Source organism: Glycine soja, chromosome 8, assembly GCF_004193775.1.
Source record: "Glycine soja cultivar W05 chromosome 8, ASM419377v2, whole genome shotgun sequence".
NCBI lineage: Eukaryota > Viridiplantae > Streptophyta > Magnoliopsida > Fabales > Fabaceae > Glycine > Glycine soja.
Genome location: NC_041009.1, coordinates 38663907 through 38681388, shown reverse-complemented (window position 1 = coordinate 38681388; position 17482 = coordinate 38663907). Strand labels below are relative to the sequence as shown.

Sequence of the window (17482 nt, the reverse complement as noted above, 5' to 3'; positions counted from 1 at the left end):
CCCATCAGATTAACTTTTGTTTGCTTTCTTATCTATCAATATTAGGAGTGATAATAATCTTAGATTAATGTTTTCCACCAATAAGAAATTCATGTCTCCTCAAACATACATTAATGCTTTTGTAAGAGAGAGAGAGAGAAATTACCAAGGTAATTGGATTTACCCGGTGGAAGACAAGGATGAAGAATTAAGAGTTGCATAAGAGGGGATATCGGGGATAAAACAGAGAAGCGGAAAAAGTGTATGAAATTGAAACTGCTATATGAGAGAGAGAAATTAAAAGAGTTCATTCAATACTTCTTGTTTGTTTCCTCTTCAGCACTTGTTTATATGTTCAATCACCCACCACCCTCAACGATCACACCTTTCAAGCAAGAAATTCTCATATTTCCAAAATGGAATTTCAGAAGCATCATGAGGAAGCTGAGCTTGGGCTACCCACAGCAGTAGCAGCAACGAGCTATGAAGAGTTTGGAATGCCACTGAATCACGGCGAACAAGAGCCAGTGGTGGAAGTGGTACCAATGGCGGTGCCAATGGCGGTTCCAGTGGCACCACCCACCAACATTGTGGCCCAAAACAGTGGCAAGGGAAAGTACCAAGAATGCCTCAAGAACCACAGTGTCTCAATCGGCAAACACATTATCGACGGCTGCATCGAGTTCCTGCCGGGGGGTGAGGAGGGCACCCTGGAAGCGCTAAAATGCGTTGTGTGCAGCTGCCACCGAAACTTCCATCGTAAGGAGACCCACGACACCTACTCAATGCCCTTCCACCACCACCACCCACCGTTGCCACCCCCAGTGCCATTTGCAGCTTACTATCGTGCCCCGCCGGGGTACCCACACATGACGGGGCACCAACGTGCCATGCTGGCACACCCGTCCTTGTCAAGAGGAGGTGGGCCCCAGCCCCCCTTGGAAGACCTGGAGGACTCAGACCCTACGAGTGGTGCCACCACTCATGATGGGTCTGGGTCGAGCAGCAAAAAACGCTTCAGGACCAAATTTACCCAGCATCAGAAAGACAAGATGTTGGTCTTCGCTGAGAAACTCGGGTGGAGGATGCAAAAGAATGATGACAGCATCGTGCAAGAGTTTTGCTCCGAAATCGGTGTTCAACGTCATGTGCTAAAGGTGTGGATGCATAATAACAAGCACACCTTAGGTAAGAAGCCCTAGAGGCTAGAAGGAGAAAATAAATCCACCCATTTTCCCTCTTTCTCTTTCTCTCTCTCTCTCTCGCTATAAATATATATGCTTCTATGTTTTTAGTTACCATAACAATAATAACAGCCATCATTCCAAGCTAGAAGCTCAACGTTGAAGCCTGGGAGATTGCGTTGCTGAATGTCTAATAAGTCTGCTCATGCTAGCTGGTCAAGACATTAGTTCTTAGGGTTTTTTTTTCTCTTTATGTTCACCTTGTTTAATTTTAATTTCTTAGGACATGGGAGAAGGGTGGGGGTATTTTCGGTAATCCATTTGGTTATGTTGGTTGGTATAATGTTTGAGGATCCATGATTCTAATTCCAACAACATTGTTGTTGGTGAATTGGTTTACTTAGTTCTGAATATCAATCGACGGTGTTTGTTATTCTTAGTGCATGTTTTGTTACTTTGAAAAAAAGGGAATGTGCATCAAAGATTAATTCAATTGTCGACACAAAAGACCAAATTTGCGAGGATACTGGGGTTTCACTACAAAAATTCTAATTATGGTTATTACAAAAAAAAAAGTGCGTGATGGTCGATGGAACCTGTTTTTGGAACATTATTGTATTAACGAGGGAATAGGGATTAGTTTTATTCTAATTTGAGCCCGTGAATAGTGACGATGACAAAGGTAATTGAATTATTTTTGTTTTTGTTTGTTGATTCTGAAACTTTCATATGGTCCATATCCTAAGATCACACGAGAGCTAACAACTCTAATTACGATCATTATAATAAAAAAAATGTGTTATGGTTGGTGGAACTGTTTTTGGAACATTGTTGCGTTGATGAGGGAATAGGTATCAGTTTCATTATAGTTTGCGTGCATGAATGATAGTGGTGACGAAAGGTAATTGGATCATTTCTATTTTTGTTTATTGATTCTAAAACTCTCATATGGTCTCTTATATACTAAGTTAGTTGTTGGGAGGAGAAACTTTCTACCATCAATCTCTTCCGACTTGCATTTTTCAGGCGAAAAGATCTAAAATGGGTAATTCGTTTCTAAATAAATTTTAAATAAATACCCAAAAACACCCAAAAACAAATAAGTCGTAGTATATTTAACGACTTCTCAGTTCAAAGTCGTAATTCATTTTACAAGTTTTTTCTTTTCTATTGAAGTCGTAAAAAAAATTACGACTTCTTAATTTTTTTAAATGGAACTTTGAAGTCATAAATTATTTAAAAAATATTAACTAAAATAAAATATTAATTTAAATAAAATTATTAGAAGAATTTAAAGTTATAAATAATTTTATTTAAATTAATATTTTTATACATATTTTTATTTAACATTTTCTATATTTTTTATATTATTTTATTTATATAAAAATATAGAAAATATTAAATAAAAATAATATATAAAATATTTAATTAAATTAATAATAAAAATATTAATTTAAATAAAATTATTGATGACTTTAAAGTCTTAAATTGTTTACCATTTTAAAGTCGTAAATAATTTTATTTAAATTACTATTTTTATATTGTTTTATTTATTGAAAAATATAAAAAAATATTAAATAAAATAATATTATAAAATATAAAATCAATAAATAAAACTAGAAATAAAAATATTATTTTGAATAAAATTATTTATGATTTTAAAGTCGCAAATCTAATTTTATTATAAGCAAACTTTAGGATGTTCATTTTACAAAATTGAACAATCTAAAAAATTGACACTTGTCCAATTGGAGGCCATTTTCGTCAATCCATTCTTTTTTTTTTTAGTTTCAAAATCCTCTCCCTCATGTACCATCTGGGTATTGTTGAATAGATATGCACAATTTTGCCCTCATTTTGAATTTTAAAAATATTATCTACTCATCTCACACAAACAACACTACCACACCAGCATCGTTGTGCCGCATCATCTCCGACCAGAACCATCTTCTCCACCCTTCATCCACCATGACCAAAATTCGACCACCACCAAATAACATTGTTGCACCACCGCCGCCGCGCCTCACTAACAGGTATTTCAATGGGATTTTCATACCCTAATTTCGTCCGGGGACCATCTGTTTGTTGGGATGTGACCCTCGTTTGACCACTTCGAGGTACTTGGCATCCATTGTTGCGCAATCCGTGAAGTTCCGTAATATGCCGGAAGTCAAAAGAAAGCATTGTTGTGCAATCCGTGAAGTTCCGGAAGTCAAAAGAAAGCATTGTTGCGTAATCCGTGAAGTTCCGTAACATTACGGAAGCCAAAGAAGGGATGATTGCGTAATCCGTAAGGTTTCGTCACATTACGGAAAGAAAATGAGTATCATTGCGAAATTCGTAAAGTTCCGTAACGTTACGGAAAAAGAATCAGCAAAAAAGGGCAGGGGTGTATTTAGTAAACAGGGGGATGCAAATAGCAACCAGGCCCACTTGGGCCTTCCAGGAAGTTCTCCCGAAGGCGGTGCCTTCTGGAGGAAGTAACCTAGCTCGCCTGGGCGAGCTGAGTGGCAAGCTCCTCCCTCATTTTGCTATAAATAGGGGGAGGAGGGAAGAACAAAAATGTTCAACCCTCTTGGTATCTGAGAATCACTTAAAATTAGTGAGAAAAATTGTTTCCGTGAAGAAAATCCAAGCCGAGGCGCTTCCGTAACGTTTCCAAGGGTGATTTCGCGAAGATTTTCAACCGTTCTTCGTCGTTCTTCGTTCGTTCTTCGTCGTTCTTCGTTCGTTCTTCGTCGTTCTTCGGTCTTCAACCGGTAAGTTCCCGAAATCGAACTTTTCAATTCATTCTATGTACCCTTAGTGGTCCTCATTTGTTTCACGTGCTTTTATTTTTATTTGATTTACTTTTCATACCCCCTTTTTGACGTGCTTTAGTCATTTATTTAAGTCATTTTCCCGCCTAATCAAAAATAAAATAAATTTCCATCGATCATTCGTATTGTAACATCTTTTAAAATGAATTTCGACCATTCGGTCATGCCGTAACCACTTTTAAAACCAAAAAAGAGGCAAAATAATAATATAATAATCAAAAAATATCTTTAAGTAAAATAATTAAAGAAATCAATCAGACGTTTTTCTTTGGGATTTTCCCTTCTTAATCGAATTGACTAATAACCAAAGTGAAACTAAGGCTAAAATCAATTCATAAATCAAACTTTTGTCATCACCTAAAAAGCCATTTTTTAAGGTCCAACGCCTTAAAATGGTCTTTCCCGCCTTTATTAGTTAAACATTAGATTTCTAAAAAAGGCCTAAAGTCAACACGTAGCTTTATTATCTCTTTTAAAAAATAACAAGAGATCATTAATGGTCCAATGCCTTAATGTTTTCTCTCTTTTAAAAAAGAAACGAAAGATTGTTTAATGGTTCAACGCCTTAAATGACCTTTCATTCAATCAAAATATATCTTGCAAAGAAAGATAAAAACACCTTAACCAACGCTTAGTTCTCAAAGAACTACGTAGGTCTGATTTCCTTATCACAATTGAGGAATACGTAGGAGCAAGGGAAACACCCTCGTCGACCACAAAAAGATAAAAATTATAAAAGGCATAAAAGGGAACGTAAAACAAATTGAAGTCATGTTTGCACATTTGATTAAAGGCTGTCATCCCTTGTGACGGACGTGTGGGGTGCTAATACCTTCCCCGTATGTAAATACAACTCCCAAACTTTTCACTTAAAGTTCGTAGACCATGTCTTTTCCGGTTTTTCCGACGTTTTCCTCAAATAAACATTGGTGGCGACTCCGCGCGTGTTCCTTTCTTGGAAGACGCTTCCGGCGAGTCCCGCGTCGCCCTCCCGCCGAAGGGTAGGTTGTGACAGTGATAGATCAAGTTTGAAATATTTTTCTTTTGTTGCTTCTTTCTTCTCATTACATAAGGACATTTTATTTGATATACGTTCCAATTTTTAGATGATGTTTTTTAGTCTTACTTTTGCTTCTTATATCATAAAAACAAATTCTACTTAAAATTGTTGAAATTTTTTTTGCTTATGAGGTGTTTAACAAAATGCCTCACCCAAATTCCATTATGAATTCTAGCAAGTCTTAGGTTACAAAAGCAACAATGACCATTAATTGACAGACCAAAAAAATTGCAAGCTCTCGTACACCATCTAAGCATATGGATATTGTTGAACACCATTGATGAAATGTTGAAATTTTTTTTGCTTATGAGGTGTTTGACAAAATGTCTCACCCAAATTCCATTAGGATTTCTAGCAGAATCAAGTCATGATGGTTTTAGTGTCAAATTTCCTTTTTATGAAGGATGCAACAAATGTTGCTATTGTCACTAACTATGAGTTTCTATTTATGTGGGTTAGGTGTCAAGGAATCAAGGTTAGAGAAATTGGATGAAATTCAAGTGAAAGCTATCAATACTTCTAATGGGAAGAATTTGTGGTCTTGGCCGGAAGACTCTGACATCTCCGGGAAGGGTGCAGATGACCACATTGGTCTCTGCGTGTCAACAGGTTCGCTTGCCTATAGTTGACAGAAGGTGCGGATAACCATAAGGTGTGTTTGCATGCTACCGGACCCTTGGGTCACGATAGCAGAATTGAGACTTTTTTGCGGTCTCGGCCAAAAGACGCTGACCTCTCTAGGAAGGGTACAGATGACCACATTGGTCTCTACGTGTCAATGGGCTCGCTTGCCTCTGGTTGACAAAAGGTGCGGATAACCATAAGGTGTGTCTGCGTGCTACTGGACCCTTGGGTCACAATAGCAGAACTGAGACTTTTTTGTGGTCTCGGGCGGAAGACGCTGAACTCTCCGGGAAGGGTGCAAATGACCAAATTGGCATCTACGTGTCAACAGGCTCACTTGCCTCTGGTTGAAAAAAGGTGCGGATAACCATAAGGTGTGTCCACGTGCTACCGGATCCTTGGGTCACGATAGCAGAAATGAGACTGTTTTGCGGTCTCGATCGGAAGATGCTGACATCTCCGGGAAGGGTGCAGATGACCACATTGGTCTCTGTTGGATCAAGTGGCCTCGAAATAATTAAGAAGGGGGGGGGGCTGAATTAATTATTAATGAACCTTTACTTATTAAAAATATTTCCTTCTTAATGTTACTAAATTCAATTTGGCTTTTACTATAATGTTAAGAAAGTAAAGAACAGAAATAGAAACTTAACCAAAAGTAAAAGCGATAATTAAAGTGCACAGCGGAAATTAAAGAGTGGTGGGAAGAAGAAGACAAACACAAGAATTTTATACTGGTTCGGCAACAACCCGTGCCTACATCCAGTCCCCAAGTGACCTGCGGTCCTTGAGATTTCTTTCAACCTTGTAAAATCCTTTACAAGCAAAGATCCACAAGGGATGTACCCTCCCTTGTTCTCTTTGAACAACCAAGTGGATGTACCCTCTACTTGACCTGATCCACAAGAGATGTACCATCTCTTGTTCTCAGTTACAACAACCCAAGTAGATGTACCCTCTCTTGTTCTTAGTTACAACAACCCAAGTAGATGTACCCTCTACTTGTACCACAAAGGGTGTACCCTCCAATGTGTTAAGACAAAGTTCTCAGGCGGTTAGTCCTTTTAAACTTTGTGAAGGGGAAACAAAAGATATCTCAGGCGGTTAGTCCTTTGAAAGCTTTTGGCAAAGGAAGAAGAAGAAGAAGAAGTTCAAAAAGATGTTCAAAGAGATTCAAAGGATGTATAAGTATATATATAAAGTTATAGAAATTCAAGTCAAGGTCTTGCTTTTATAGACTCCTCATGTCTGGTCAAGAAAAACCATTGGAAGAGTTATAACCTTGAGAAAAACCTGAAAACCATTGGAAGAGTTACATCTCTTGATTTTTATTCAAAACTTGTCACTGGTAATCGATTACCAAAACCATGTAATCAATTACACAAATAATTTTATGAAAAGATGTGACTCTTCACAATTGAATTTGAATTTCAACGTTCAGATACACTGGTAATCGATTACCAATATATTGTAATCGATTACACCATTTAAAAAACAATTGGAACGTTTCAAATTCAGTTAAAAGCTTTTGAAATCAAACTTTTCCACTGGTAATCGATTACAGGAAACTGGAAGTCGATTTCCAGAGAGTAAAAACTCTGGAAACTTAGAAAATTTTGAGAAAAACTCTTTTGAAAAACAAAACTGTGCTATGTTTGTTTTTTGAAAAATCTTTTCAATACTTCCCATGTGAGGTCTTCTTGATTTCTTCTCTTGAATCTTGAAATCAAGCTTCTCTTGATTCTTGAATCTTCTTGATTCTTCTCTTGAAATTTATCTTAATCTTGAACTTGTTGACTCAATCTTGAAATCATTCTTTTGAGCTTTTTGTCATCATCTTTGTTATCATCAAAACAACTTGAATCAACTTGATTCATCATCATGAAGCTTGCTTCTACAGTCTCTGCGTGTCAACGGGCTCACTTGCCTCTGGTTGACAAAAGGTGCGGATAACCATAAGGTGTGTCCGCGTGCTACCGGGCCCTTGGGTCACGATAGCAGAAATGAGACTTTTTTGCGGTCTCGGTCGGTTGTCGCTGACATCTTCGGGAAGGGTGCAGATGACCACATTGGTCTCTACGTGTCAACGGGCTCGCTTGCCTCTGGTTGAAAAAAGGGGCGGATAACCATAAGGTGTGTCCACGTGCTACCGGATCCTTGGGTCACGATAGCAGAAATGAGACTTTTTTGCGGTCTCGGTCGGTTGACGCTGACATCTCCGGGAAGGGTGCAGATGACCACATTGGTATCTGCGTGTCAACGGGCTCGCTTGCCTCTGGTTGACAAAAGGTGCGGATAACCATAAGGTGTGTCCGTGTACTATCGAACCCTTGGGTCACGATAGCAGAAATGAGACTTTTTTGCGGTATCGGCCAGAAGACGCTGACATCTCCGTGAAGGGTGCAGAAGACCACATTGGTCTCTGCGTGTCAACAGGCTCGCTTGCCTCTGGTTGACAAAAGGTGCGGATAATCATAAGGTGTGATCGCGTTTTACCGGACCCTTGGATCACGATAGCAGAAATGATGTTGTTTTGCGGTCTCGGCCGGAAGACGCTGACATCTCCGGGAAGGGTGCAGATGACCACATTGGTCTCTACGTGTCAACGGGCTTGCTTGCCTCTGGTTGACAAAAGGTGCGGATAACCATAAGGCGTCTCTGCATGCTACCAGACTCATGGGTCACGATAGGAGGATGGGTTGGTCGACTAAAGCGAGGCTTTTGCTCCTTCGTATCCTCAATTTTTGATGAGGAACTCAGACCTACGTAGTTCTTGATTTTGTGAGACTAAAATAGTCTTAGTGTTCTTTCACTGAAATGCGAACATGTTTTAGTAAAGAACAAAACCTCAAACTGATTAGAGCAACATATAATTTTTGGAGAAAAACAATGTGTGTATTGGGGAAGGAGAGTATGCTGATAAAATTTTCTCATAACCACAAATGAGATTTTGGACTTTAGCATTTCGTTTCTAAACGACCATTTAGAGGAAACACTGGGTCCAACTGAGAATAGAGAAAAAAACTACTCAAAGTGTATCAATCTCACACAGGAAAGTGTTTTATCCTAATTCTGAACCATAGATATGTCATGATTTGACTTTGCAACTCATTTCCTATCATATCAGAGATAACATGCGTGATCATGGATCAATAGGACTTTTTCGGGAATGGTGTTTATGGTTGGAAATTTGGCTTTGAGTGTTTTGGCCTTTTCCTTTTATGTTTTTGTTTAGTGCAGGGCGAAAAAGTCGCCAGCGCACAAGATTTTGGTTGGTAATCAAAGGGAGAGGACCACTTCCAGTCGTGGTTTTCTTTCTTTTCTTACTTGCTCGTGACAACTCTGTATGTTTGTTCACATACTGTCTGGTCCAAAGACCTTTCTGTATAATTCCTTTCTGTTTTCTTCCGATCTTTGATCGAGAACTTTATTTTTCTTTTGTTTTCTTCTGATCTTTGATTGGGAACTTTCTTTTTTTTCTCTTCTTTTGTTTTCTTCCGATCTTTGATCGGGAACTTTCTTTTTCTTCTTTTTTTTAGTTTTTTCCGAGGGCGAGGATGGACATTCTCACCCTGGGTCAAGGTTTATGGTGAGTTGGGATTTTGGCCCAAGGCTTGTAGAACGGTTGGACATGATATATGTCAGGGCGTTGGCTTGGCCAGCGGTTCAGGGATAAAGGAATGTCTCACACTATTTACATGACACACATGCAACAATGATGATTTGGTAATTTTATGCAAAACTGGTCATGCATGCACCCATGTGGACACTCAAGCATCAAGTTTTTATGGTCATGTGACACTAGGGCTCAAGATTCATTTTCCCTATTTAAGTCAACCCAGTGTTTCCAAAACATGTTCTTTTATTAATTCATGCATTCATCCGAGTCCATTTTGGGCATTCGGGAAAATTTTCACAGCATTCACCCTTCAGGTGTATACACATTTTTTTCACCAAAAACTGGTGTTATGATCATTGAATCTTTTTTCAAAGAAAAGCTGGAAGTTATTTCTTTTCAAAAGCGTACTGGCTTTTTAGCTGAAAGATATATTTTTTGTTCTTGTTTGTTTTTGTTTCTTCTCTTTCTCTTTTTTTTCAAAAGATTAAAAATAGCTTGTAACCTGGACACGGTTGATGCCCGAGATCACATCTTTTTGAAAAAGGTGTGGGAATGAAAGTGCACAAGACCTACATATTTTTTGCGTTTCGAACAAATCATCGTAAAGTTAGTACGACCATATGCCCAAAGCGATAAATTACTCGCAATGCGACAAATAACTGCATGTTCAATTTAATCACAATGGACATAATAACTGGAAGCAAATAATGTCAAATCACAAGGGAAATAAAAAAATAATTGAAAGTAATAATGAAGGATAAATCACAAGTTTGGTGATTCCAGTCGTATGGCTCAGCCTCCTCCAAGGAAATCCGGAAATTCATTATCCCTTAGTTGCCTTTGTCTCTGTCTGAGGAATGACCATCCCTCGATGGCCTCGAAATGCTACTGATGTTCCACGCTCTGGAATCAGTGTTTGTCGAAGCCTGTGTCGGATTGCGGGGTCGCATTGGAACCCTCTTCAATGGTGCCCTTCCTGGATCTTGTCGTAGGGAGCTTCTTCGCAGCCAATTCTAGGTTGCCTCCTAGTAGCGCTTCTATAACGTCTTGAGCTGGACGCGTGATGACGATTTGTCGATCATGGGCCCAGTACCTGCTCGTACTTGCATGGGTGGTTGGTCTCCTACTGGTCGGCCACATGTCGTAGGCAACACTCCAGCCTTTGTAGATGAGCTGAGGTGGACCCTGAAGGTGGTGGTGATGCGTCTGTTGCCCCCTGCTGGTCGTCCCCAGGCTGCTGTGGTGCCTCACCCTGCGCCTGCCTGGGGGCACAAAACTTCTCGATGAAAGCCCGGTTAATGAGGGCCTGGTGATCAGAGCCAGGAACCCTAGGGCCCTGTTGGACTTCTCCGAGTCCAAGGGACCCCTCGTAGGGGGCGCAAACCCTACAAATAGTAGATGGCATTAGAAATCAGTTGAGCCACATGCATACTTACCTATGTCGTGACGGCACAGACCAATTGATACTTCCACAGGGGGAGATCGACATTGTGGTCGTTGGGCAGAATATTGCTAAGTAGCAATGTCATCCATATCTGTGTAAGAATGGTCATGTTGGTGAGCGTGTAGTCCTCTGAAGGTGAGGATGTGTGGTCCTCTAAAGGTGTGGGTGTGTCGCCCTCTGAAGGCGAGGACGTGTAGTCCTATGAAGGCGAGGATGTGTAGTCCTCTGAAGGCAAGGACGTGCATTCCTCTAAAGGCGAGGACATGTAGTCCGCTAAAGGCGAGGACGTGTAGTCCTCTGAAGGTTAGGACGTGTAGTCCTCTGAAGGTGAGGACATGTTGTCCTCCCAAGATGAGGACATGCAGTCCTCTGAAGGCGAGGACGTGTAGTCCTCTGAAGGCGAGGACATGGAGCCCTCTGACGGCGAGGACTTGTAGTCCTCTGAAGGTCAGGACCTGTAGCCCTCTGAAGGCGAGGACGTGTAGTCCTTTGAAGGCGCAGTCCTCTAAAAGCAAGGGTTTGTAGCCCTCCGAAGGCGAGGGCCTGCAAACCTCTGAAGGTCAGGACATGTATCCCTCTGAAGGCAAGGGCGTGCAGCACTCTGAAGGCGAGGACGTGTAGTCCTTTGAAGTCGAGGGCGTGGAGCCTTCTGAAGGCGAGGGCGTGTAGCCCTCTGTAGGCGAGGATGTGCAGTCCTCTGAAGGCAAGGACATGTAGTGCTCTGAAGGTCAGGACTTGATGTCCTCTGAAGACGAGGACGTGTAGTCCTCTCAAGGCGAAGATGTGTAGCCCTCTGAAGGTAAGGACGTGTAGTCCTCTGAAGGTGAGGACGTGTAGTCCTCTGAAGGCGAGGGCGTGTAGCCCTCTGAAGGTGAGGATGTGCAGTCCTCTGAAGGTAAGGGCATGAAGTCCTCTGAAGTCGAGGGTGTGCAACCCTCTGAAGGAAAAAACGTGTAGCCCTCTGAAGGCGAGGACGTGTAATCCTTTTTAGGTGAGTGCGTCCATCCCTCTGAAGGTGAGTACGTGCAACCGCATTGACCTCCATTATCTTCTTCATGCTCATCATGGCCTCCAGCATTGTGACCATTTGTTCTTTCATGGCCTCCATGTCGGCCTTCATCAGCTCTTGCACCTCATTTACTTCAGCCATTACTCCAGCTCTAGCATGTGTTCAGTAAGGGTGTCGTAAAGTGTGTTCTTCCCTTATGATAACAATGATTAAATTTTGGTTTTCAGGGAAAGAATGCAATGAGCAATGCAACCAATGAAAAGCACGGATGTATGCGAATGATGCATTGTTTGAGCTTTATCGTGACTTTCTTTGTTTTGCAGAGGAAAATGCAAGGATCATGCATGAGCGAACATGACAAAGGTGTGCAAAAACATGTTAATGGTGAAGAAATGACTTATGCAAAATGCAATGCATGAAATGATAAGTGACAAATGTAGGAACGGTATGTCCATTACGATGCCATGAAGAGATGCTTATGCGATGCATGATATGAATGCATTTATGGACACGAGAGCTCGAAAAATCATCTCTTCTTACTTGCACATTTGGGGGTGCAGTGCCCCATATGTGCAGTTAAGAAGGTGATATGGACCTTACGGCTTCCCGTGACAAAAGACGAGACCAACATACAATGCATGCGTGACGACATGATGCAGACGCGCAAAAGCACAACATGGGGATGTACACAGTATGGCAATATCCATAAATAATCATACAGCAAAGACATACATGACATTTAGGTTATATGCATGGTAGTGTTTAAAAGGCACACAACGTGTTGGCTTCGTGCCCCTATTTTAGGGACCTAAACGGGAGGAACTAAAAGGCTTTTAGTGATAATTCTCAAGGTGGTCATATCTCTCTTGATGGTTTCTAGAGGTATCATCCCCTTTGAAAAACATATTGCGGCAGTAGGGACTACCAGCAACAATATGTTATCAAAGAGAAAAACTCTAGATGAGGGTTCACTGTTATCAAGCAAGTCGGAGACCCAGCATGATCATAAATTCACCTCCACTCCTTATGTTCCCATGGACCCGGGTATAGGGCCCCTTTTCAACTCACCGTGTGTGCAAAAAGTTGTTGGTGTTCGTGTGCATCAAATGAATAAATATCTATTTCATGCATACATTAAAAAACACACTAAAAGCATCAAAGAGTTATATACAAGAACGTAAGAGAAATAAAGGGAAACAAACAAAAGAGAAGTCATGGTAAGGAATGCACATAGATCAAAATGTCCTAACTCTCTTAAAACAGTCCCTAGTGGAGTCGCCAACTGTCACAACCTACCCTTTGGTAGGAGAGCGATGGGAGGCACACGGGTGCGTCTTCCAAGGAAGGAATGCGCGCGGAGTCGCCACCAATGTTTATTCGAGGAAAACGTCGGAAAAAGCAGAACGTGTGATCTACGAACTTTAATTGTGAAAGGTTCGGGAGTTGTTTTTACACACGGGGAAGGTATTAGCACCCAATGCATCCGTCACAAGGGACGACAGCCTTTAATCAAGTGTGCAAAACATGACTTCAAAATTATGTATTTTACCTTTTTTATGTTTTTGTGGTTTTCTATGGGGCTTTTTGTATTTTTTATCTTTTTGTGGTCGACAAGGGTATTTCCTTTGCTCTTACGTATTCCTCAACTGCGATGAGGAAATCAGACCTACGTAGTTCTTTATAACTAAACATTGGTTAAGTTGTTTTTATCTTTTTTCGCAAGATATATTTTAACCGAACAAAAGGTCATTTAAGGCATTGGACCATTGAACGATCTTTTGATTTTGAAAGGAGAGAAACGTTAAGGCGTTGGACCATTAACGGTCTCTTGTTTTTGAAAGGAGAGAAACGTTAAGGCGTTGGACCATTAACGATCTCTTGGTTTTTGAAAGTAGAGAAATGTTAAGGCGTTGGACCATTAACGATCTCTTGGTTTGTTTGAAAAGGGGTGGTCGACAAAAGCGGGGCTTCTGCTCCTACGTATCCTCGATTTGTGGTGAGGAACTCAGACCTACGTAGTTCTTGCAAAAGCGGTAAAGTTATGTGTTGATTTTATGCTTTTGAAAGGTCCATGTTAACCGATAAAAACAAAGAGGATCATTTAAGGCGTTGGACCTTAAAACGGTTTTTAGTGATTTTTGCGGACAAAGCTTGATTTATGAGTTGATTTTAGTCTTAGCTTCACTTTGGTTATTAGTCAATTAATTCAAGGAAACTTTCAAAGAAAAAATGTCCGATTAATTTTTTGATTATTTTATTATTATTTTTTTCCAAGATATTTTGATTATTTTATTATTATTTTGCTTTTTTTGGTTTAACCAAGGTTACAGTGTGAACGATCGGTTAGATTTTGCTTTAACAGTGATTAAACGAGATTACAACGCAAATGCTCAGTTGAAATTCATTTTATCATTTATTAGGTGAGATAACGACTTAAACGATTGGTCAAAACTCTTTAAAAACGAAACAAAAGAAAACCGAAAGCGAACGAAATAAAGATGAAAGCCAACAAAACAAGAAATGAATTGAAAGCCTCGGATTCAAAAACTTACTGGTTGAAGAACGAAGAAATGAATTGAAATCCTCTAGATGGGCCCAGATTTAAAAATTGTTATCTACACCTCCTTTTTATTAAATACACCTCTCTTTTGAGTTTTTTTTATCGATTTCTTTCCGAAATGTTGCAGAACTTTACGGATTACGCAAAGATACATGTTTTCCTTCTGAAATGTCACGAAACTCTACGGATTACGCAACAATGCTTGTTTTTTATTTCCGGAATGTTGCGAAACTTTACGGATTATGCAACAATGCTTGTTTTGACTTCCAGAATGTTGCGAAACTTTATGGATTAAGCAAAAATGCTTGTTTTGAGTGTTCCAAAGGGAGCAAACAAGGTTTGAAAGTCGACCGCAAGTACCCCCGGACGAAATTAGGGTATGGCAGTTGTCATCATCAAAAAGGGGGAGAATGTGAATGTATATCATGCAGGTTTTGATGATGCCAAAGTATTACCTAAAGATGGTTTTCATCATAAAAAAAGGAGAGAATGTGAATGAATATCATGTGGGTTTTGATGATGCCAAAAAGGTTACTTGATGAGTATGGATTGAATCAAGTCAAAAGAAGAACATCAAGTAAATCTAAGATAAGAACATAGTAAGTTTGTTTAAAGAATCTCAATTTGATTGCTTTAGTTTGGACTCAACATCTTCAGTATCAAACACTCTTTTATCAAAAGCTAAATTAGTTCAAAAAGATATTTTTGAACTAGTAATCAATTACCAGATTGTGTGGTCAATTACCAGAGAGTTTGTGAAGATATTTTTGACTAATGACACAAAACTGTTTGAATTTTGATATGTGTAATTGATTACCAGTGAAGAGATAAATTTTTTTTTGAAAAGTTATGACTCTTCAGAAATATAACTATGTAATCGATTACCAGAATCCTGTAATCGATTACCAATGAAAAATCCTCAGAAAATCTTTTTGAAAAGACTCATCTCTTCAAACCATTTTGAAAAGGCACAATGGGCCTATATATATGTGTGTCTGACTTTGAAAAGTACAAGAGAGAGATTTTAAAAGAGAACTTAGTTGTTAAATGCTCTCTAAACAACTATTGGCCAAACACTTGCAAATCAATTGAGTATTCTTTTAAGATCTTCAATTTGTATTACCATCTCTAAAAGAGAGAAATTTTTCTATAAATTCTAAAAACATTGTTGTGATAAAGAGATTGTTCGTCTCTTGACTTATGAGAATCCTAAACACAAGAGAGAAGAATCCCAAGATGTGTTCAGAAGTTGTAAAGAATTTACAAAGATAGTGGAAAATCTCAAGTGGGTTGCTTAAGGACTGGACGTAGGCACGGGGAGTGGCCAAACCAGGATAAAATGATTTTGCAATTCTCTCTTCCCTTATCTCAGTTATTTTATTGCAGTTTACTTTGTCTTACGCATTTAAAAGAACATTATTAAATTGATTGTTTCTTCTTCTTCTTCTACATTCTGAGTCTATCATGTATCATTTAAAAGGGGGTTAAAATTTGTTAGCGGGAAAATTTTAAAATTTAATTAATTCACCCCCTCTTAAGTTATTGAGGTCAGTAGTTCAACAAAAAGTAATAGTCTAGAATAAATCAAATCTTCAACTACTCCCTGAATAATCCGCCCATTTATTATATTAAATGAATTAATCACACCTCCTAATAAAGACTCGCATTTATTATTCAATTAAATTAACATGTCTTTAATGCATTGCTTAGTTGAACACATAGTTTCGAAGGGGCATTGAACCTTAAGTGTTGTTAAGCTTTATACTAAGGGTTAGTCTCATAATTGGTCTAAAGAATTAAAACTAATGGAAAAATGTGAGGAACTCATTGAAGAATCAAAGACCCTAATTACAATGATCATAAACGATTAAAACTAATGATCCACCGTAAAATCACATCTTTAAATGGTCATCAAAGAATCCATCAATTTATTATTAAAACAAATTGATCACGCCTCCTATTAAAGGCTAGAATTTATTATTCAAATAAATTAACATGTCTTTAATGCATTGCTTGATTGTCCTGAACTACAATGCATTGCTTAGTTGAACACGTATTTTGGAAGTTGCAATGAATCTTAAGCGAAGTTAAGCTTTATACTAAGGGTTAGTCTCATAATTGGTCTAAAGAATTAAAACTAATGGAAAAATCTTAGGAACCCATTGAAGAATTAAAGACCCTAATTTCAATGGTCATAAACGATTAAAACAAATGATCCACCGTAAAATCACATCTGATCACAAAAAAATATCAAACCATGTCTTTAAATGGTCATCAAAGAATCCGTCAATCTACTATTCAAACAAATTAATCACACCTCCTATTAAAGACTCACATTTATTATTCAAATAAATTAACATGTCTTTAACGCATTACTTGATTGTCCCGAACTACAAAGCATTGCTTAGTTGAACACGTATTTTGGAAGGTGCAATGAACCTTAAGCATAGTTAAGCTTTATACTAAGGGTTATTCTCATAATTGGTCTAAAGAATTAAAACTAATGGAAAAATCTCAGGAACCCATTGAAGAATTAAAGACCCTAATCACAATGGTCATAAACGATTAAAACTAATGCTCCACCGTAAAATCACATCTTTAAATGGTCATCAATGAATATATCAATATATTATTCACACAAATTAATCACACCTCCTATTAAAGACTAGCATTTATTATTCAAATAAATTAACATGTCTTTAACGCATTGCTTGATTGTCCCAAATTACAATGTATTGCTTAGTTGAACACGTATTTTTGATCTACTATTCAAACAAATTAATCACACCTCCTATTAAATACTCATATTTATTATTCAAATAAATTAACATGTTTTTAATACATTGCTCGGTTGAACACGTATTTTGCAAGGGGAAATGAACCTTTAGTGTAGTTAAGCTTTATATTAAGGGTTAGTCTCATAATTGGTCTAAATAACTAAAATTTACACAAATATCTCAAAAATCACATAGAAGATTGAAAGACCCTAATTATGGTCGCCATTAACGGTTAAAACTAATGGTCCACTATAAAACCATATCTTTAAATGGTCCTCGAATAATCCATCAATTTATTATTCAAATAAATTAGTAACGCCTTCTATTAAAGACTCACATTTATTGTTCAAATAAATTATCATGTCTTTAACACATTGTTTGACAATCCCAAACTAAAAGAGTAGATT

General features: G+C 38.6%; 1 protein-coding gene across 1 annotated transcript; it reads left to right on the top strand.

Annotated features, from left to right (window-relative positions):
- Positions 1 to 206: 206 nt before the first annotated feature.
- Positions 207 to 1602, top strand: LOC114421011 (zinc-finger homeodomain protein 2-like). Its single transcript, XM_028386757.1, has 2 exons — positions 207 to 1167; positions 1275 to 1602. Exons 1-2 carry the CDS (start codon positions 396 to 398, stop codon positions 1310 to 1312), a joined length of 810 nt encoding a protein of 269 aa, XP_028242558.1. The 5' UTR covers positions 207 to 395; the 3' UTR covers positions 1313 to 1602.
- Positions 1603 to 17482: the final 15880 nt, after the last annotated feature.